This window comes from Pogona vitticeps, chromosome 6 (assembly GCF_051106095.1).
Source record: "Pogona vitticeps strain Pit_001003342236 chromosome 6, PviZW2.1, whole genome shotgun sequence".
Taxonomy (NCBI): Eukaryota; Metazoa; Chordata; class Lepidosauria; order Squamata; family Agamidae; genus Pogona; species Pogona vitticeps.
In genome coordinates, this window is record NC_135788.1 from 17187268 (window position 1) to 17206513 (window position 19246).

Here is a 19246-nt window from a genome sequence, read left to right on the forward strand (position 1 = left end):
TGAAGAGTTTCTTGGACTTTACATTCTTGGAAGACTTTGACTTCCAACAGATGTGAGAGTAGTTGAAGTCTTCCAATTACTACTATATATCTATTTTTTGAATGTTTGTCTGGTTTAGCAAGGCATCATCCAAGTCTTCACTCTGGCTCGACAGTCTATAGTTGAGGCTCATGAGTTAATACTTAGAAGAAGTACTTGTGTTATAGCAATGATTATCTGGGGCCAATATCTCCTGACAAACTCAGCCAGATCCATTTCTATTACATCTACAGTAGAATTTGCATATATGAGTATACACAGTGTAAAGGCCTACAGAAGAACTTTGAAGTGCATGCGGCTGAATGCACTTACAGAACTCCTGTGTTCACGTATCCACCTTACCCAGGACTCTTGATCAGAGGAACATTATAAGCACACTCAGCTCTGTAGATTTGCCTTATTTCCAATGGTGAGGGGGACACTACAGGTCAAGGTTACATGTGTTTCAGCTATCCATTTAGCTTTCAGTGTACTTTTAACACCTGAGTGGGGCTCAAGTGTTTACAACTTTGGGAAGCAACAATTTATTTAAACTAGCAACAGTGAAAAGCAGCAATAACATTACTTTTCATGTAATTTAATGGTAATTGCAATTATTTTATGACAAATAATTCTAATGTAAACTACTTTATTGTAAACTATTCTAGTTGAACTGGTTTCATACATTAAAAGAAGACAAATAGTTGAGTGGTTTACTACTTATGATTGCTTTAAAACTGTATAATCATCAGTTAAAGCAAAGACACCTAGAACATCCCCTAAGAATACAGGTGTGGCTGCAGTTAGCAGTGGACCTTGTACATTTAGTTCCTCAAAGTATGTAGCATTTCCAAGGTGACTAGGTGCATTTAGAAACTTCCAGCAGTTCAGCTGAACAAGAAAGGGAACTGTAGTGCAGGTGATGTGGAAAAGCCTCTGTAGGGTTTGATATTCCTAGGTCTGCTTTGATTATTTACTAATATAAATTAGATATCCTTCCAAAAGCATTTTGTTTCATTAATTATTCAACCAGACCAACTTGCACACGTTGAATACAATGGATATCTAAAAGTCACAAACTTCACAAAACCTCTTTTTGACAACCAAGAAATGCCTTGAGTTATAATGTTTAACTGTGGGAGGGGCATTTATTTATTTATTTATTTATTTATTTATTTATTTATTTATTTATTTATTTATTTATTTATTTATTTATGCTTTAAAATAGCTCAGTATGATAGTAATTCCAATATAATTCAGTATAGTTACTAAAGTGGTTTCAACTGCTTTTACGAAAATGTAGCTAATAATTCCTGGTTTAATTAAATTAAAGGCAGAATTAAATTAGTTTCATAGAGTAGGATTCCCCATATCTACAGGACTGGTACCTATAGTTTCAGTTATCCGTGGTTTACCACAGCCTTCTATATAACATAAAAGGGGGTAGGCCTTGTGGTCTTTCTCCCATCCCTTTTTATGTTGTATATAGGGCTTGCTACTGTTTTTTGGTTTCAAGCATTTGTGGTAGATTGTGGAACAGATCCCCTGTGGATATGGGAATCCTACTGTATTTTAGTCCTCTGTATGGCATTATGCTGTATTTAACCCTGTACGACTCACTTCCGAGTGAATGCTCTTGTCATTAAAATAGTGTCCATGACTGATGGATAAAGCTTATTTTTTTAATGAAATGAAAAATTGAGGTTCGGGGTTTTTAGAAAGTAATTATAAATACTGTATTCATAATGCTAGAACTGGATAGCCAACCAAATGCATACAGTGAAATGACATTAGTGAGCTGAATTGTTACTCTGCAGGCAGTGCTAAGTAGGAGTAAAGCCTGCTCCACAAACCTACCACTGGTTGGCTTATAATTGCCCTTTTCATGTACAGAAGCCTTCATTCTCCTACTGATGTTCAGCCATTGTAACGGTGAAAGTTTTGGTTCTCCATTGTTTGGTTGTCACCTGGAAGCCATACAACAGAAAATATCTGGATAGCTTCTAGTTAAGCCACATTTCACTGGAAATGCTATGAGTGGAAGCTACCGTGTCCTTGTACCAAAACTGTGTTTACTGTACCTCAGTTGTATTAATTTCTCAATTACAGGATATATGTTTGAATTGACCTGTTCCCTATGTGCATATAGCTGGGATCTAAAGTAAGGGTGTCATCATGAACAGACCTAATGAGGGGGAAATCATTAGGCACAGCAATTAAGATTCTGTACCACATCCCCAATTGTCTGCAGAAAATGATAAAAGTCTTGGGGGGGCGTAAGGACATAAACAGTCCTGGATTTCTCAGTTCTGCCATGAGCTCCTTTGGCTCAAAGTCTTTCCTATTGCCAACTCCCAACATGCAATGTAATTTCTCTTAAAAGTCACCTACATTGGATCCCGGCCATTTTCCAGAAGCAGAATTTTTCATTATTATATTTTTGTATGCCCTGTTTCACTGTACAAAGTTAGCTGAACAAGTAGCTACAAATTCCTAGTAGAATGCCATTTGAATATGGTTTCCATTCAAATAATTAGCTTCAAATGTTTATAATTATGCCTTCCTAAATGATTTTTAATAATATGGGTCTAAAAATGAACACAATATTATGTTGAATGTTGAAACCCAGGTATAGATGCACAGAGAGCCACAATACCCCTAGGTAGTCTTAAATGTCACTTTCTCTCTTGGCCTGACTTCTCCTGTACAGTATATGAAAAAATCACAAGGTGCAAATGTAGTATCTGATGAGGATTTGAAAATGGCAAACCTAGATAATTAGGTTAGGTTTGCCCCCTCTCTTTTAACCTTCCATGTCTCCAGACAGGCTTTTAAATAACTATGACTGAGTTCCTGGATTTCTTTCTTTTTAAAGTTTGCTTTTAAAGTTTTAAATGTTTTTAATTAATTAATGGCTTTTTTCTTAGTATTGTAGTGTAGTTGCTTTTTAATCTGTGATTTATGGTGTTTTTAGGATTACTTGTTTTAACATTGCAAGCTCCATGGGTCCCCTCACTGGGAGAAAGGCAGCCTACAAATGATACAAATTAATTTTTTATTTATTTTATTTATATTACTTATATGCTGCCTTTCATCCCACAGGGGAACCAAGGCTGCTCATGACTAAAATTATAAAACAAACAGCAGTTTTAAAAATACTGATACCCACAATTTCACAGTACTGTGTAAATATCATATCAAAAACAACTAAACATATATTTATTTAAATGTAAATATTAAACACACATATAAATGTACCGGTATATGGTACTGACTGCTGCTTTTTCATTTTTCCAAAGGAAGCTGTATTGCATTACACACTAATGGTTCCCTTAGTTATTTCTGCTTTTTATTAAATTTAATGCACTTCTCATGGTGTCTTCATTATCTCATTTAAATGTCTTTGTTATCTCAACTAAAATGTGCCTGTTGCAATTGCCAAACTGCAAGTTTTTAATATAGCTGAAGATATAAAATTATAAATATGTTTTAGATACACCCATCTCTAAATGGAATTAATTTTAGCCAGTTTGAATGTGACATAAATATTCTCAACTATAATTAAGAATTTATGTAGTACACGTGTCAAACTCAAGGCCCTTGGGCTGAATCCAGCCCGCTGGGCTGTTTCATGTGGCCCTCGCAGTGTTGCCTGCTACTGTGCAGCAGACAGTACACAGGTTCTTACTTGGTCACCCATAATGCTCTGCAAGGATGCTGGGAATCTGCCTGACGGCACTTCTAATCCCAGCACTCCAAGCAGTGAAGAAAGTGCAGCTGCTTGAGTGGCATACAGCACCTTGGGAAATGTAGTCCTTGCTATTGCCCACTCCTGTTCTTACACTTACATAGTCTTACAGATACAACCGGCCCTTTGAGGGCAACCATAATGCTGATGTGGCCCAAGATGAAATTGAGTTTGACACCTCTGATGTAGAATAGGCAGGTTGCATTCTATGAGAATCTCTTGTTGCTCCTGCAAGTACTTATACAAATTATGAAGTCTTGGGGTTTTTAAATAAATTTTTCAGTTTGACTGCATAAATAATTTTGACTATGTTGAAATTGGTGTGTTCTAATTACTTAACCCCTTCTATGTCTATGACACATTTTTTTTTAAAAAAAAGAATTATTGTGAAACTTCATGTTTTAATTTTCAACTGCAATACATATTTTTTGGGAATGGTACCTTGGAGTTAATTTATTTGGTAATGTATAGGCCACATACCCGTCTCAAAACAAAGGAGAATCTCAAAAGTAGTTTGTATTTTGCATATAGGGGTCTAAGAGGTAAAACTAAATAAAAATCCCTGTGTTGCATTCCTTGCATCGATACCAAAAAGATACATATATATGGCGGAATTTAAGCCTGTTCCATTTATATTTTTGATAAAACCATAACAATTAAAATCAGGGAATAGCCCCTTTCAGGGAGCATTTGTTCCAGATGATCTGCTTGCTTGACTGATGGCATTAACCCTTGATTGTTTTGTTTTTTTTAATCTTGTAACCACAGCTTCTTTTAGGAGGAGTTTTCGGCTAAGCAAGAAAGATAAAAAAACAAACAAAACTATGTATGAATGCAAGAAGAGTGATCAGTATGATACAGCAGATGTCCCAACCTATGAAGAGGTAGCAAAGTACAGACGACAACCTCATGAGAAGTACCGACTTATTGTCTTGGTTGGTAAGTTTTAATTCTTTAATTCTTTAGTTAGGAAGCTAGATAATGATGATGACAGAGCTTTAAGTGTATCGTTTCCATATTATGTTTCTTCTTTCTTTAAAAAATGGAATACATGGATTTTTATTAAAGTTTTGAGTACCTTTCCTCTGTGGCTTAAAGCTACTTCAGAACCCTCACTGATAATGATAACTGCTTCATTATTCACCTGCATGGAAGCAGTTCTTGAAGTCACCAACAGAAAGACTGTCTTCGTGTCCATGTGTGCTTTTAATTTTTCCCCCCTTGAACTCCCTTTTCAAATACAACACTTAACATTTTTAGTACTTGCTGCAGTACATTTTTGTTTCTTTTGCAGTGGTATATAGGGCAGTACTTCATTAGCAGAATTTCTTCCATTATGTTAAAAAAATGCAGACCAGAAGAAATATGACCCTCTATCAGGGACTGTTATGAACTGTGGAACTGCTGTTTTTATATAGCTCATATCCAAGGGAACACTTAAAATCAGTTTTTAATAAACAGCTTTGTCATTCTCTAACGCACAAGTTCAGGCACCTACTACTGTGAGCGAGAGATTGTGGGTTCTTCACAGCAAGTAATAACATGCTTGAGTTGATTTTACACCTATATCAACAGAGTTCTGTGAAATGTGTGATAAGTGGACTTTTTATAACAAATCACATATGCTGGCTCTAAGGAATATCTAGAAATTTCATTTTGTTTTGCTAGTAATAAATCATGCAAAGAAAGTGTGCTTTTACAGTAACAAAAGCAGCTCACAAATTTATTGCAGACTTCAGTAATTTTGATGTTTTTCTCTTGGTATTAGAAGCAGCTTAAGTCTGGCCAATATCATAAAAATGTCTTGGGTAAAATGTGGAAAAACTGGCACTGCTAATGTAGGCACAGTAGAAATGATTAGTTTTAAAAGCTTAATATATGCTAGTAGCAGCATCCAATATGATGTGTGAAATACAATTTTGATGTTAGTGCCAGGAAATACAAGGACAAATAATTAAATTTTCACATAATTAGTTGTGACAAAAACATTCAGATGTAGTAACCGAAAGCACAATTTACTGTTGGAGCCTATTTAAAAAAATAATTGCCTGCCAAGGAGAGATTTCACGTAACATTGTTTAAAATACATTTATTCAAATTCACAGAATGTAAACTCCTTGTACCAGAGAATGAAAGCTCCCTGTGGCTTTAGTCTGTTCTCTTTATTTGGTGGTAGTGTAAAAGAATTTGCTTTTACCTGTAGGTTGCTGAGCCATATTGTCAGGTTCAGTCTTTAGAGAGGTCACACCTGAGTTCCGAGTATATTCTGCAATAAACATGATTATTCTGTGCTATATCCTTGCCATGCATAGTTGTCTTTAAGCTCTGTTGCAGCCTTCTCTGGCCTGGGACCATACCGGCTGGGGATGGGAGTTATATACCGAACAATATCTGAAGGATGTCAAGTTTGGTAAAACTGTTCTTCATCACGATTTCTATGACTCACACAGATAGGTCAGAGTGCCTGCTTGGAAGCTTCTAGATTTGAAAGCACACACACACTCTCTGGCTCTGCCCTCTCTCTCTCCTTTATATCAGCATGCTTCACAGTCACCTCAGTTCATTCATTTTTGCCATGAGAGCACCACCTTAGAGCTTCTGGGCCAAAAGAAAGATCACCTTCTCTACCTTGTTTAAATAGTTTTCTCTTTCTTTTGCCATTTGTCGCTATTTTCTTCATTTAAAATGAAAGAAACCGTCCCATCGACAGCGAAGGACTTGGAAGAATTGATACTGAGAGATCCCACTCAAACACAGGACTGTACCACTTTTGCTCAACAAGCAATACCAAAGGACGTGGTCAAATACAAACAAAGACCAGTTGAGGAGTAAATGCAAGAATATGAACAAGCCCTCTCCAGCACCAGTGGAGCCCTTGGTAATGACCCAATTTTACCACTGACAGCTTCAGCTCTGACTGACTACCTGCCCAACTCAGCCCTCCATCACCACCCGTGGAGATGTTCCCTGACCACAAACGGGTGGTCTGCTTGGGTTCTGTATCAGAAGCTGAGCTTCACAGCACATATTGCCACAGTACCAAGCTTACATCAAACCAGTACCAACCCAACAGACTTTGAGTGGACATCTGTTTTCCCTTCATCACCTCTCTACATTTATCAGGCCTCTGATATTTCTGCACGACACCAAACTTGAGACTGGAGCTCTTCCATGCACTACAACTACATTGCGACATTCAGACCACCACGATACTGGCTAAAGTGATAGGTCTCCATCACCATCAGTGTCACCTCCATGATGCCAACATCACTCTAGATCGCTGTCATAGACCCAGGACTGTCATTTGCTGCTGCTGTAGACACCATTATCATTCTTCTTGGTACACTGGCAGACGTGACAGAGATGTCTACTGGCCTTACCGTTTTCCCAACATTGATTGGTATGACTATCTCCAGTACTGACATTATGCTTATGACAAGACAGTTTCCTCACAGTTATGGCTGTAATTAACTTCTGATCCTCCCATCAGGATCACTTGCCCAAACCATCTCACCATCCTCAACACCGATCACAACCAACTACCACAGTCTCTTGCTCTGCTGAGACGCAAACAGGTCCACTTAGGGTTCTCCCCATTGGTGAACAAGGTTGCCACACACATCTTATTGGAGCCTGCAATTGTGGTTCTGTATGTGTTGTCTGCTTAGACCATCTGTCAGAGTGTTTTGCTCCTCAGTAACATCTATAGCAATGTGGGAGAGGGGACTGCCTGTTGATGCACCGTTCCCAGATGGAACTGGCAACTCAGAGTAGTTTGTGGGAATGTGTGCCATCCTGTTTGTTCAGGCAAAAACATAGTGACTGTATTGTCCGTGACTACTTCATAATCTGGTGAAGAGATTGTCGACTGGTTACTCATTGTCCTCTCAAAGCATTGGCTTCAACGTGACATGTTCACCCTTTGTATCCTTTCTGATCAGGATCTCTGCATAAACTACAAAAAGCCTCACTTTCAACCTACTCAGCTTATCCAGTACATAGGCACCATGCTTTATCTGGTACCAAGGGCCAAGAAAAGGACAACCTTGTATCATCACAAAGACTGGCCAAATGGGTTGTGGCTAGCCTATCAACTCCAAGATCAGCCCCTATTTCAGACTTTGTCTAGCCATTCAACTAGCATTACAACTACTTCCACAACCTTCCTGCAGGGCATATCCCTCACAGAAATCTGTAAAGCTGCTATGTGGTCTAAGCCAGTAACTTTTAACACTCACTACAGAATTGATACTCAAGCTTCCAGAAACAAAGCCCTTGGCAGAACCGTAGTATCTGCAGACTTGGCATGATGGCATCCACTGGTAAGAACAGCTTGTCATTTACTAACGTGTGAATCACAGAGACCATGATGAAGAAGGATAATTGCTTACCTGTAACTGTAGTTCTTTGAGTGGTCATCTGTGAACTCACACAACCTGCCTGCTTCCCCAGTCACACTCATTTGGAACTGCCTTACACAGTGGTTATAACTGAGGAGATGAAGCATGCTGGTACAAGTGTGAGGGACTGAGCAGAACCAGAGAGAGTGCTTTCAATTCTAGAAGCTTCCAAACATGGCCTCATGCAGATTCTTTGACTCACATGTATGAGTTCACAGATAACCACTCAAAAAAACAAAGTTACAGATAAGCAACCTGGCTGTCTGTTGTTTCAATTAACTTATTCCCTTTGGTTCAGTTTCTAAAACAAGACTGTTTTAAATAAAATATGCATGTTGCTGTTTGCTCACCCTGATCCACCACACAATTCAACTATTGCCACCACTCTCCAATTTTTTGTTTTGTCACTATGGAATACACCTGGTCCAAGGTTTCAGCCAGTGTAGATACCAACAGCAATGGTTCTGACATTCCAGTATCTAAAAATAGCCTTTTTTCCAGGTAAGGTTGCCCTAAGGAATGTGAAATGTTGATTGGTATGTTAAAGCATTGGAGAAGGTTGTTTTAGGTTTCTCTGGCTGTTTGGCCGTGTTCTGGAGATTTTTCTTCCTAAACTTTCGCCAGTCGCTGTGGCCAGCATCTTCAGAGGACATTGGAGAAGGCCTTGCTCATAAGTGTAAGAGCATTTTATTGGAGTTCAGAAGGGCAAAATAAACTCAGAGTCAGTAACAAAGTAAGTTTTAACTAGAGTGTACTGTCTCCGAGAAATAAGTGGAGTATACAGATGTTACATATATCACCAGTTTTCAGCAACCTAACAGAAGTCTAGCATATCTGTAATTATGACAGTACCTACACTGTTTCCCTGAAAATAAGACCCAACCTGAAAATAAGCCCTAGTATGATTTTTCAGGATGCTCGTAATATAAGCCGTACCCCAAAAATAAGCCCTAGTTAAATGAAAGCCTGAAGAGATTAGGAAAGCCTGAAGAGATTAGACTGAAGAGATTAGGAAAAACCACTGGGCCACTCAGGTATAATCTAAACCAAATCCCTTATGAATACACGGTGGAAGTAAAGAACAGATTTAAGGAACTAGATTTGGTGGACAGAGTGCCTGAAGAACTTTGGATAGAGGCTCGTAACATTGTCCAGGAGGCAGCAACGAAAACCATCCCAAAGAAAAGGAAATGCAAGAAAGCAAAGTGGCTGTCCAACGAGGCCTTAGAAATAGCAGAGAGGAGAAGGGAAGCAAAATGCAAGGGAGATAGGGAAAGTTACAGAAACTTGAATTCAGACTTCCAAAGAATAGCAAGGAGAGACAAGAGGGCCTTCTTAAATGAACAATGCAAAGAAATAGAGGAAGATAACAGAAAAGGAAAGACCAGAGATCTGTTCAGGAAAATTGGACATATTAGAGGAACATTTTGCGCAAAGATGAACATGATAAAAGACAAAAATGGGAGGGATCTAACAGAAGCAGAAGACATCAAGAAGAGGTGGCAAGAATACACAGAGGAATTATATCAGAAAGATTTGGATATCCCGGACAACCCAGACAATGTAGTTGCTGACCTTGAGCCAGACATCCTGGAGAGCGAAGTCAAGTGGGCCTTAGAAAGCCTGGCTAACAACAAGGCCAGTGGAGGTGATGGCATTCCAGTTGAACTATTTAAAATCTTGAAAGATGATGCTGTTAAGGTGCTACATTCAATATGCCAGCAAGTTTGGAAAACTCAACAGTGGCCAGAGGATTGGAAAAGATCAGTCTACATCCCAATCCCAAAGAAAGGCAGTGCCAAAGAATGCTCCAACTACCGTACAATTGCACTCATTTCGCACGCTAGCAAGGTTATGCTCAAAATCCTCCAAGGTAGGCTTCAGCAGTATGTGGACCGAGAACTCCCAGAAGTACAAGCTGGATTCCGAAGAGGCAGAGGAACTCGAGACCAAATTGCTAACTTGCGCTGGATTATGGAGAAAGCCAGAGAGTTCCAGAAAAATATCTACTTCTGCTTCATTGACTATGCGAAAGCCTTTGACTGTGTGGACCACAGCAAACTATGGCAAGTTCTTAAAGAAATGGGAGTGCCTGACCACTTTATCTGTCTCCTGAGAAACCTATATGTGGGACAGGAAGCAACAGTTAGAACTGGTCATGGAACAACTGAGTGGTTCAAAATTGGGAAAGGAGTACGGCAAGGCTGTATATTGTCCCCCAGCTTATTTAACTTATATGCAGAATACATCATGCGGAAGGCTGGACTGGAAGAAACCCAAGCCGGAATTAAGATTGCCGGAAGAAATATCAACAACCTCCGATATGCAGATGATACCACTCTGATGGCAGAAAGTGAGGAGGAATTAAAGAACCTTGTAATGAGGGTGAAAGAGGAGAGTGCAAAAAACGGTCTGAAACTCAACATCAAAAAAACTAAGATCATGGCCACTGGTCCCATCACCTCCTGGGAAATAGAGGGGGAAGATATGGAGGCAGTGTCAAATTTTATCTTCCTTGGCTCCATGATCACTGCAGATGGAGACAGCAGCCCAGAAATTAAAAGGCGCCTTCTTCTTGGGAGGAAAGCGATGACAAATCTTGACAGCATCTTGAAAAGCAGAGACATCACCTTGCCAACAAAAGTCCGAATAGTCAAAGCTATGGTTTTTCCTGTCGTGATGTATGGAAGTGAGAGCTGGACCATAAAGAAAGCAGACCGCCGAAGAATTGATGCCTTTGAATTGTGGTGCTGGAGGAGGCTCTTGAGAATCCCCTGGACTGCAAGGAGAACAAACCTATCAGTTCTAAAGGAAATCAACCCTGAATGCTCACTTGAAGGACAGATCCTGAAGCTGAGGCTCCAGTACTTTGGCCATCTCATGAGAAGAAAAGAGTCCTTGGAAAAAACCTTGATGTTAGGAAGGTGTGATGGCAAGAGGAGAAGGGGACGACCGAGGATGAGATGGCTGGACAGTGTCTGCGAAGCAACCAACATGAACCTGACACAACTCCGGGAGGCAGTAGAAGACAGGAGGGCCTGGCGTGCTCTGGTCCATGGGGTCACGAAGAGTCGGACACGACTAAACGACTAAACACAAATGAAAGCCCACCTTCCACCATTGTACAGCAACCAGAAGATGACATGACTGTATTTGAATAAACATAGATTGCGGTACATGAAAAAACCCTGAAAATAAGCCCTACTTCTTTCTTTGGAGCAAAAATTAATATAAGACCCTATCTTATTTTCGGGGAAACACGGTAACATGAGTGCTCATATTTAATCATGGACACAAATGAAGGGATGACTATCTTGTCTGGAGTGTTGCAGTTTTTATATCAGTCTAGGACTGCCTTTTAGGAATATGCAATTCTTTTTTCCCCCTTTCCTTTTTATATTCTAGAATTCTCTATTCAGGGAGCTCACCTGCAAGACCCAAACCTCAGTTATAATCTGGAGAAAAGCTAGGATTGAAGTTTCATGGTTTGGGACAGACTGAGCTCTGTCCTACGAGTCTTTTAGAAAAGAAAGCTCAGCCTATCCTAGGCTGTGAAACCTTCCAGCCCAGCATTTTTTCCAGGTGAACATCATTGAGATTTGGGTCTGGCAGGTAGAATCCCCAAAATGGAAAATTCTGGCATTTGGAATCCAGAAAATTGAGTGATGTATGCCTGATACCTGTGTGCAAGTTTATCTGTGGTGCTAGAATGACGGAAATGTTCAAGAAACACTAAAGCAGCAATAAATCAAAAAGCTCATTTCTTATATGCCTTGTAAGGTGACTTATTATCTTTTCTCCATCCCCTTGTTCTTTGGCCTTTCAAATCCACACCGTAAGCCTCCACAAAGCTCATCTCCCTCTGTGTGAGTGCCTATTCTCTGTCTCCTTACAACTGCCATACATTAGTGCTATCTCTCTGTTTGACTCTTACCACATCTATGAAGCCTTTAGGTTATTTATAATTATTTGATGAAGTAATCAAATTAGTTTAAAAAGTATTTAATTAATTAATTAATTAATTAATTAATTAATTAATTAATTAATTTATATCCTGCCTATCTAGTCGTGGTGGACTACTCTAGGCGGCCAGTAGAAGTGTATATGATAATAAAACACAACGATGAATTCACTGGAAGCAAAAGCAACCCAGTTGCAATAGGGGCTTATGTGTGCTGTTCTCATAACTTACCCTTCTTATGAAGAATTTGTAGTGAGTGGTCCCTTGGATGATGACCAAGGTAGGGTGAAGAAAATGGCTTTAAATATGTTATAGTAAAGCATTAAAATGAATGAGAAGAAGTAGGAACATTCCATTGAGCCCCTCCTGTGCCTAGATCCTATAACACAACCCCTCTTCAAGTTCCCATGGCTATCCAAAATTAATTTGGTGGTGACAGAGAAACTGGAATTTTTCCATGTGACAGCACCTTCTCAGAGGACTGCTTTATTGTGGCAGTATTGCAAGGCCCATGTTGTTCAGAAGACAAAAAAGAAAAGGCTTTTTGTTTCTGACTTTTTGGGGGTGAACTGGCAGCCTATGTATTTTTAAAGCTGGTTTTAGTGCTGAGTCTTGGGTTTTAGGTTACTGTAATTGCTTTAATAATATTGGGGTTATTGGTATAGTTAGGTATTGGAAGGCACTTTTTGGGTCCACTTGCATACAGAATAATAATGTATAAATCAGATAGTACTAATGTTGTCTAGAATTGTGTGAATAGTGTTTTAATCATTTTTAAAAGTTAAAAAAAAGATGGTGGCTGAGGGGATTACTTAACGGTGGGAAGAATCTTAATCTGAGTGATTGAACCAACTAGCTGTTTAAATTGCATGAATTAGACCGTAAGTTTTTGTGTAGGGAAAGTTGTATTGAAAGAAGAGATGCTTCCATGAGTAGAAGTCCCCTTTCTATGTGTCCAGTTCACATTTCGTGAATGCCTCTTCTGTTTGCAAAGCAAAAAGCTAGGATCCAAGCCAACACATTTACTGAATTTTATTTCATATACAGGTGTTTAGAGGGAAAAAATACGCTGTAAACTGTTACAGATGCCTTGACATGATTGCTGGTCATCTGTTTACTCAAAGCACTGAAGTGTTGATTCAGTTACATATTTTAAACATTTCAGCAAGCAAATGGTTTGGGTTTCAGAGCAAAACAATATGTTCATGCCTTTTTCAAATACCCTTTGAAAGCCTCAAAATCTTGGGAAGAAAGTCAATGGATTAGTGGAAATCAAAGTGTTTGCATAACTGAACAGAATTTTAGTAGTATGCTTACATCAGACATTCTTCCTACTGTTACTGAACAATCAGTCATTTTTACACCTCTTTGTGACTATTAAATGTTCGGAATGAACCAAAAGATTGCTTTTACATTTTAAACATGATATGCAAGTAGTCATATTTCCTGAAACTTGACATGCAATTTCTTGTATGAGAACAATCTGTAAGTTTGCAACAGCTTGGTTTTTCTGGAAAAAATGTAATTTAGGAAGGGTGAAAGTACTGTACTTCATATAAAGACCTGGAGCTAACTGAAATGTTTCATACTTTCAATCTTGGTTAACATTCTGAAAGCTTGCTTTCTTATGTGCTCTAATTGACTCCCTCTAACTACAAAGTGTATGCATTATGTGATCTGGTATTAAGAAGACTAAGTATTATGTAGTCTCTCTTTGAGCATTCTGTTTAAAACAAATTATGAACTTTAGATGGGATGAACAAAATACACCTATACACAGAACAGGTTTTGTCTTGGTGAAGACTAACATTTTCCAGGAAATGGGGTGAATCTGTATGGAGGTGCAAACTTAAGATTCCTGTTTGGCTGGGGTGGAGGGGAAAGGCCACACAGAAACATAGCTATTTCCATCAAGAGATAACATTACAACCAAATGTTGTAATCCTCCAGGGGTGGTGGTGTTTCAATCCCCTGGTTTTGCTACAGGATATACTGTACTAGAATAAAAGTGAACAAAATAAACCCCTGATTTTGCTACAGGATATACTAGATAAAAGTGAACAAAATAACTTATCTGATGTTAACAAGGCAGTAGATAGAGTGGCAATATTCGCATTAGCTGCCGAGAAGTTAAGGAGGGAGTATCTGAAAACCTACACAATTAATTAAAATGACTTTATTTTTCTATTGAAATTACATCTTTTTATATTTTGTTTTTAACCCAGTATTTTGGTGAATGTGCATATTTGTACATTTGTACTTTTTAATGTGCAAGTATTGTGTTTATTATGACGGCATTATGCTTATGTATGTATGTGCATATATATATATATACACTCAATTTCCTGATCACCTAAGTTGTCTTTTTCTGCGTCTTTAGCTCAGCCCTTTATGAGATATGGCTGTTCTTCAAGATTCAGTTTAAGTTTGGTTCTTCTTTACTAAATAGGCAGAAGACTGATTGTTACAGTACTGAATTCAGAAAAGGCTACTGGTCACACAAATTCATATTCACCATAGTGAATTCTAATGGTGTTGGATTTTGCCAGTGCAAGTGCGTTTTTTGGTGTTGTTTCTCTGGAGCAGACTTTCAGATTTCTCATCATCAGATGCTGTAAGATATAAAGTTAGTAATCAAAGAAGCATAATTGATTAAAATATGTTTAAACTTTTAGGTCCTGTGGGTGTAGGAGTGAATGAACTAAAACGAAAATTGCTAATCAGTGATAGTCAGCATTATGGTGTTACAGTCCCACGTAAGTAAACATATGTTCCATCAATATTACTGTATGTATCAATTTAATTTTTTTTAAGTTCCCATAAAAATAAAAGTGTTTCAGCTTTGGTGTTGCACACCCATCTTCCTTTTAAGCAAAGACAGCCAACCTATAGCTGTCACTATACTGCAGTTTCCAACATTCATCCTCAGTCTTCTGCCACATTTTAGTTACTTTGATAGGATTTGCAGCACCACAACATCGGGAGAGCTGTACTTTGCCTATCTCTCATTTTATTGTTGCTTATGTCTCAAGAATATAAATCAACTGATTTGCTGATCACATCTTTCTTGAACTGAACGTATTATGTTGTTGCCTGATGCCAATATTTTGGACCAAGTTTCTCACTTATCTGTGAGAGGCAAAAAAAAAAAAAAAAAAAAAAAACAGGCATGTAGAATGGAACTCCCCCAAGGTGGTAGCAGGATCTGTGTCCCACATGGCAGAGATGATGGGATTTTGTGGCCTCCTGGATGGAGCTGTAATGGGCTACTGGGCTTACACTTCAACAGTCAGGCATACACTTCTGTCTGTGCCATTTTCATAATGTATTGTGCTAGTGTTTGCATGTCACTCCAACTCAGTAGACAATAGTCAAAACTATTTCAAGGCATGGGAGAGATAAAGAATAATCTAATTATTATATTAGCATATTGTCTGTAGCTCAGTCTGGACTTTCTTTAATATGGTTTTGTTTTTTTTAAAAAAAAAGAGAGAGAGAGAGATTATTTGATCTAACCACTATTTGCTGGATGTAATCACAGTTTGTAGATAACCAAGAATATTTTAAATAATCTTTTCTTTATGAAGGGGACGGAGGCAATATTATGATAAATTATTTTAGTATATACTTTAAAATAAAACCTTGACATCCATAGTGCTGAAAAGTACATAAGAGTATATTGAAAGGAGGATTAATGCAAAGCTTTAATAAAATTTCAGTTGATTTTACTGTCAGATCCTGTGAAATGGCATGAAAAACATGTTTTAGCTGTACATACAACAGTGTGTATATAACCTACCAGTTGTAATGTGAATGCTTTCCCTTGGACAAATTGTTGAGAGGTAACAATAAGTTGTTTTAGCAGAAAGTCTTAAAAGCATGTTGATTTTCAGAGACAAGTTATGCTCAAAACTATTTTCAGTAATTGAACAAAGTAAGGTCAACTTTGAGGACAAGTCAGATAAGAGAAGCATGCAGAATATTGAAATCATTAAAATAGTTTTGAAGAGCTTATCCATAGAGTGAGATCATGCATAAGCCTCAGTTCCACATACACTGCATTTCCCCTGATTTTTAAAACCACTAGTTTAGTAACCAAGCCTACATTATAAAAATATAGGATTATTTTTATAATGAATTGAATATTGTGAATGGAATATGACAGAAGAATAAAGCTGGGCATGAATACAAATACATGTATTATCCTTGTGTGTGCCGGTGGGAGGTAGGGAGGATAACAAGCCCATTCATGCATTCTGTATGTCTAGAAATGGGGGTGAGTTCTGATGTTTTGTTTCACCCTATTGAAGCTTCAATACCATCTATTCTCATTGCAACAGAGGCTAAAATCCTATGGCATTGTTAATGCCTGCAGAAGGTAGATGGAGTCATTTGCAGCAGCTTCTCACCACTAATCCACAAATCTATGGTAATGAGTTTCATGCACATGCCAGTCCAGTTTATTCTCAATGAGAATTTAGCGTTTTGCCATTTGCCTTCTGCATGTGTAGCTATGCACAGAATTTTGGCCAGTGTCTTGTGTAGTTAACACCAAATAGGATAGGATTTTTGTTTGTTTGTCTTTGTTTTTAAACTGTTTTAATTCTGTTTTAATTTTGTCTTAATAAAAACAGACACAACAAGACCAAGAAGAAGCCAAGAAAGTGATGGTGTTGAGTACATTTTTATTTCCAAGCACTTGTTTGAGACAGATGTGCAGAATAACAAGTATGTGGGGAAACAGGAACTTTTAAGTATATTTGTCATTTTGTCACTTGACATCATTTTGGTAATTTTAAAATCTGTTCTTATTTAAATACTCAATGTAATTAGAGCAAACTTAATTTGAATTATTGGAGAGCAGCAATACATTTTCAGTTTCCCCTAAATATGACTGACTTAGCAATGCCACTTACCCTGCACACAGGCTGGCAAGTCCTGATGAGTGATAAAAATGGTAATTCATATGGAATGAATTATACTCTCATTTTCAACAATAATTAAAGTCTGAAGATGCATGCGGTAGCAGTTTTAATTCTTGTTTTTGAAACTGCTACTTGCTATTCTGCAATTAATATTGCTTCTCAAATAAGGAGATGGCTTAAAGTGATATTATACATCATCGTATTAGTTTTATTACATTGCATTCATTCAGAGGAAGATGGTAGAAAGCAAATCATTAGATATCTTGGGGCTAAGAGGATCTCAACCTATTCTCAAACCTTTAAAAGTACTGCTAATCTCCTGCACTTCTAGACTGCCCATTTTAAAATAAACCAGCAAACCAAAAAAATTGTCACATAGCAAGTCACATGAACCATGCTTATGTAATTTAACATTTTGTTGCTCCTTAAACGAACTGGAATAATACACATTTTTAAATTACAGGTTTATTGAATATGGAGAATATAAAAACAATTACTATGGTACCAGCATAGACTCGGTGAGATCTGTTTTGGCTAAAAATAAAGTTTGCTTATTGGATGTACAACCTCATGTAAGTAAGCAATAAGGCTTTTATTTTATTTTTCTGTTAGTAATCTGCTATAGACTTGCAGTGCCTGCTATAAATTCTATGGGGAAAGCAACAAAACACTTCTGGGCTTATAGCCAAAGATTAGTGGCATGAAAATGTGGGTGTGAATTCTGAAAGACTTAACTGATTAGCACACTAACTACAAAAGAATTTTTTGTTAAATTACTATTATTCTTTATGTATGTGTCATTTATTTATATAGCACTATCCTTGTTCATGACTCTGTACAAAAAAGTCTACAGATAAGCACATTTAATCTTTCTTTCTTTCTTTCTTTCTTTCTTTCTTTCTTTCTTTCTTTCTTTCTGTGGAGACTTATTTACAGCCCTATGTTTATGGAATGAAAATAAATGACAAAAATGACAGATATTTCAGGAAATACTAAGGGGGCTATTTCTGAATGAAAGTTTGTAGATTGCTTTGCACAGTTAAAATGCTGTAAATTACAGTTAATAGCAGTACATTCATAGCTTGCCAGATTACTCCAAGACAGTTTAAAACAACACCACTCATAAGTTAACATTTTCTTTTCTCTAGACAGTGAAACATTTAAGGACACTAGAATTTAAACCATTTGTAATTTTTATAAAACCTCCATCAATACAGCGTTTGCGAGAAACAAGAAAAAATGCCAAGATAATTTCAAGCAAGGATGAAAAAAGTGCTGCCAAACCTTTTCAAGTAAGTCACTTGTACATTCCTGTTGGTAGGAAGAGACCAGGATTATGTCCATGGCTGAAGCTGATTGCATGTCCTTGGAACACAGTACAGATCATTTCAGCATAGCTTCGTAAAAAAATACAGGAAGCTGAATTAGAGAGGCTGATCACCCCAGGAGGCCTTGACTCTTCACTTCATGTTCTCCATGGCAGTGGCAACAACAGTATAACAGCTGCCATGACAGAAGTTGCTTGCACAGTGGTGTAACTGTGCTAGATGGGATTTTGACTCTTACTAGCATTGCATGGGATTTAGGCTGAAAATTTGGAATATTTGGGTGAGTGAGCCTTTTCAAGACCAGGCTGTTCGAATGCACAAATAGTTTTTTAACTTGGAAAAGTGTAATGCAATCTTGGGAGTATTCTCTTCTTAAGACTTTCTGTCTTAAGTTTATATAGTTAAATTCCATGTTTCCAAAAACATGAGCATTCACCTACTGAATGAGCCCTAGTAAGACCCAGGAATCCAAAAGGAATGATTCCTTGGATTATTACCAAACTTTCAAAAATACAGACTGTGTTCTAATAAATCCCTTGCTAATAGCAGCCTGAGTCTTAGGTAATGTACTTGGTTAGTACATCATTAATGTAAACAGCTTAAATTTTCTTTCCAGTGCTCTTTCTAGCGAACAGACATTCCTTTAATTATCAATTAATAGCTAAATATATTGTTATGTAGGAAAAAATCATTACAAAATAGTCTGAAATTAGGATTTATGTGAATTTTGTAACAAATAAAAATTTTGTTCATTTTTAATGAACAATTAGCTAAATATAGACTTTAAACTGGAGATTTTGCAGCAGACATGGGAAGTATGACCACTAATTCGTAGGAATGGAGGGAGAGCCCCCAAACGCACATTG

The 19246-nt window shown here is 37.6% G+C and overlaps 1 protein-coding gene across 5 annotated transcripts in view; it reads left to right on the forward strand.

Moving 5' to 3' along the window:
• The window catches only part of MPP7 (MAGUK p55 scaffold protein 7), a 105425-nt gene that overhangs the window by 83503 nt on the left and 2676 nt on the right, over positions 1–19246 (forward strand). For 4 of the 5 annotated variants that reach the window (XM_078378613.1, XM_078378614.1, XM_073003016.2 and 1 more), the window contains 5 exons: positions 4535–4705; positions 14803–14883; positions 16762–16855; positions 17516–17624; positions 18201–18344. In XM_078378613.1, the coding sequence (XP_078234739.1) occupies positions 4535–4705; positions 14803–14883; positions 16762–16855; positions 17516–17624; positions 18201–18344 (599 nt within the window). The remainder of the gene's footprint in view (positions 1–4534; positions 4706–14802; positions 14884–16761; positions 16856–17515; positions 17625–18200; positions 18345–19246) is intronic. The other variant, XM_073003018.2, reaches the window with a different exon arrangement.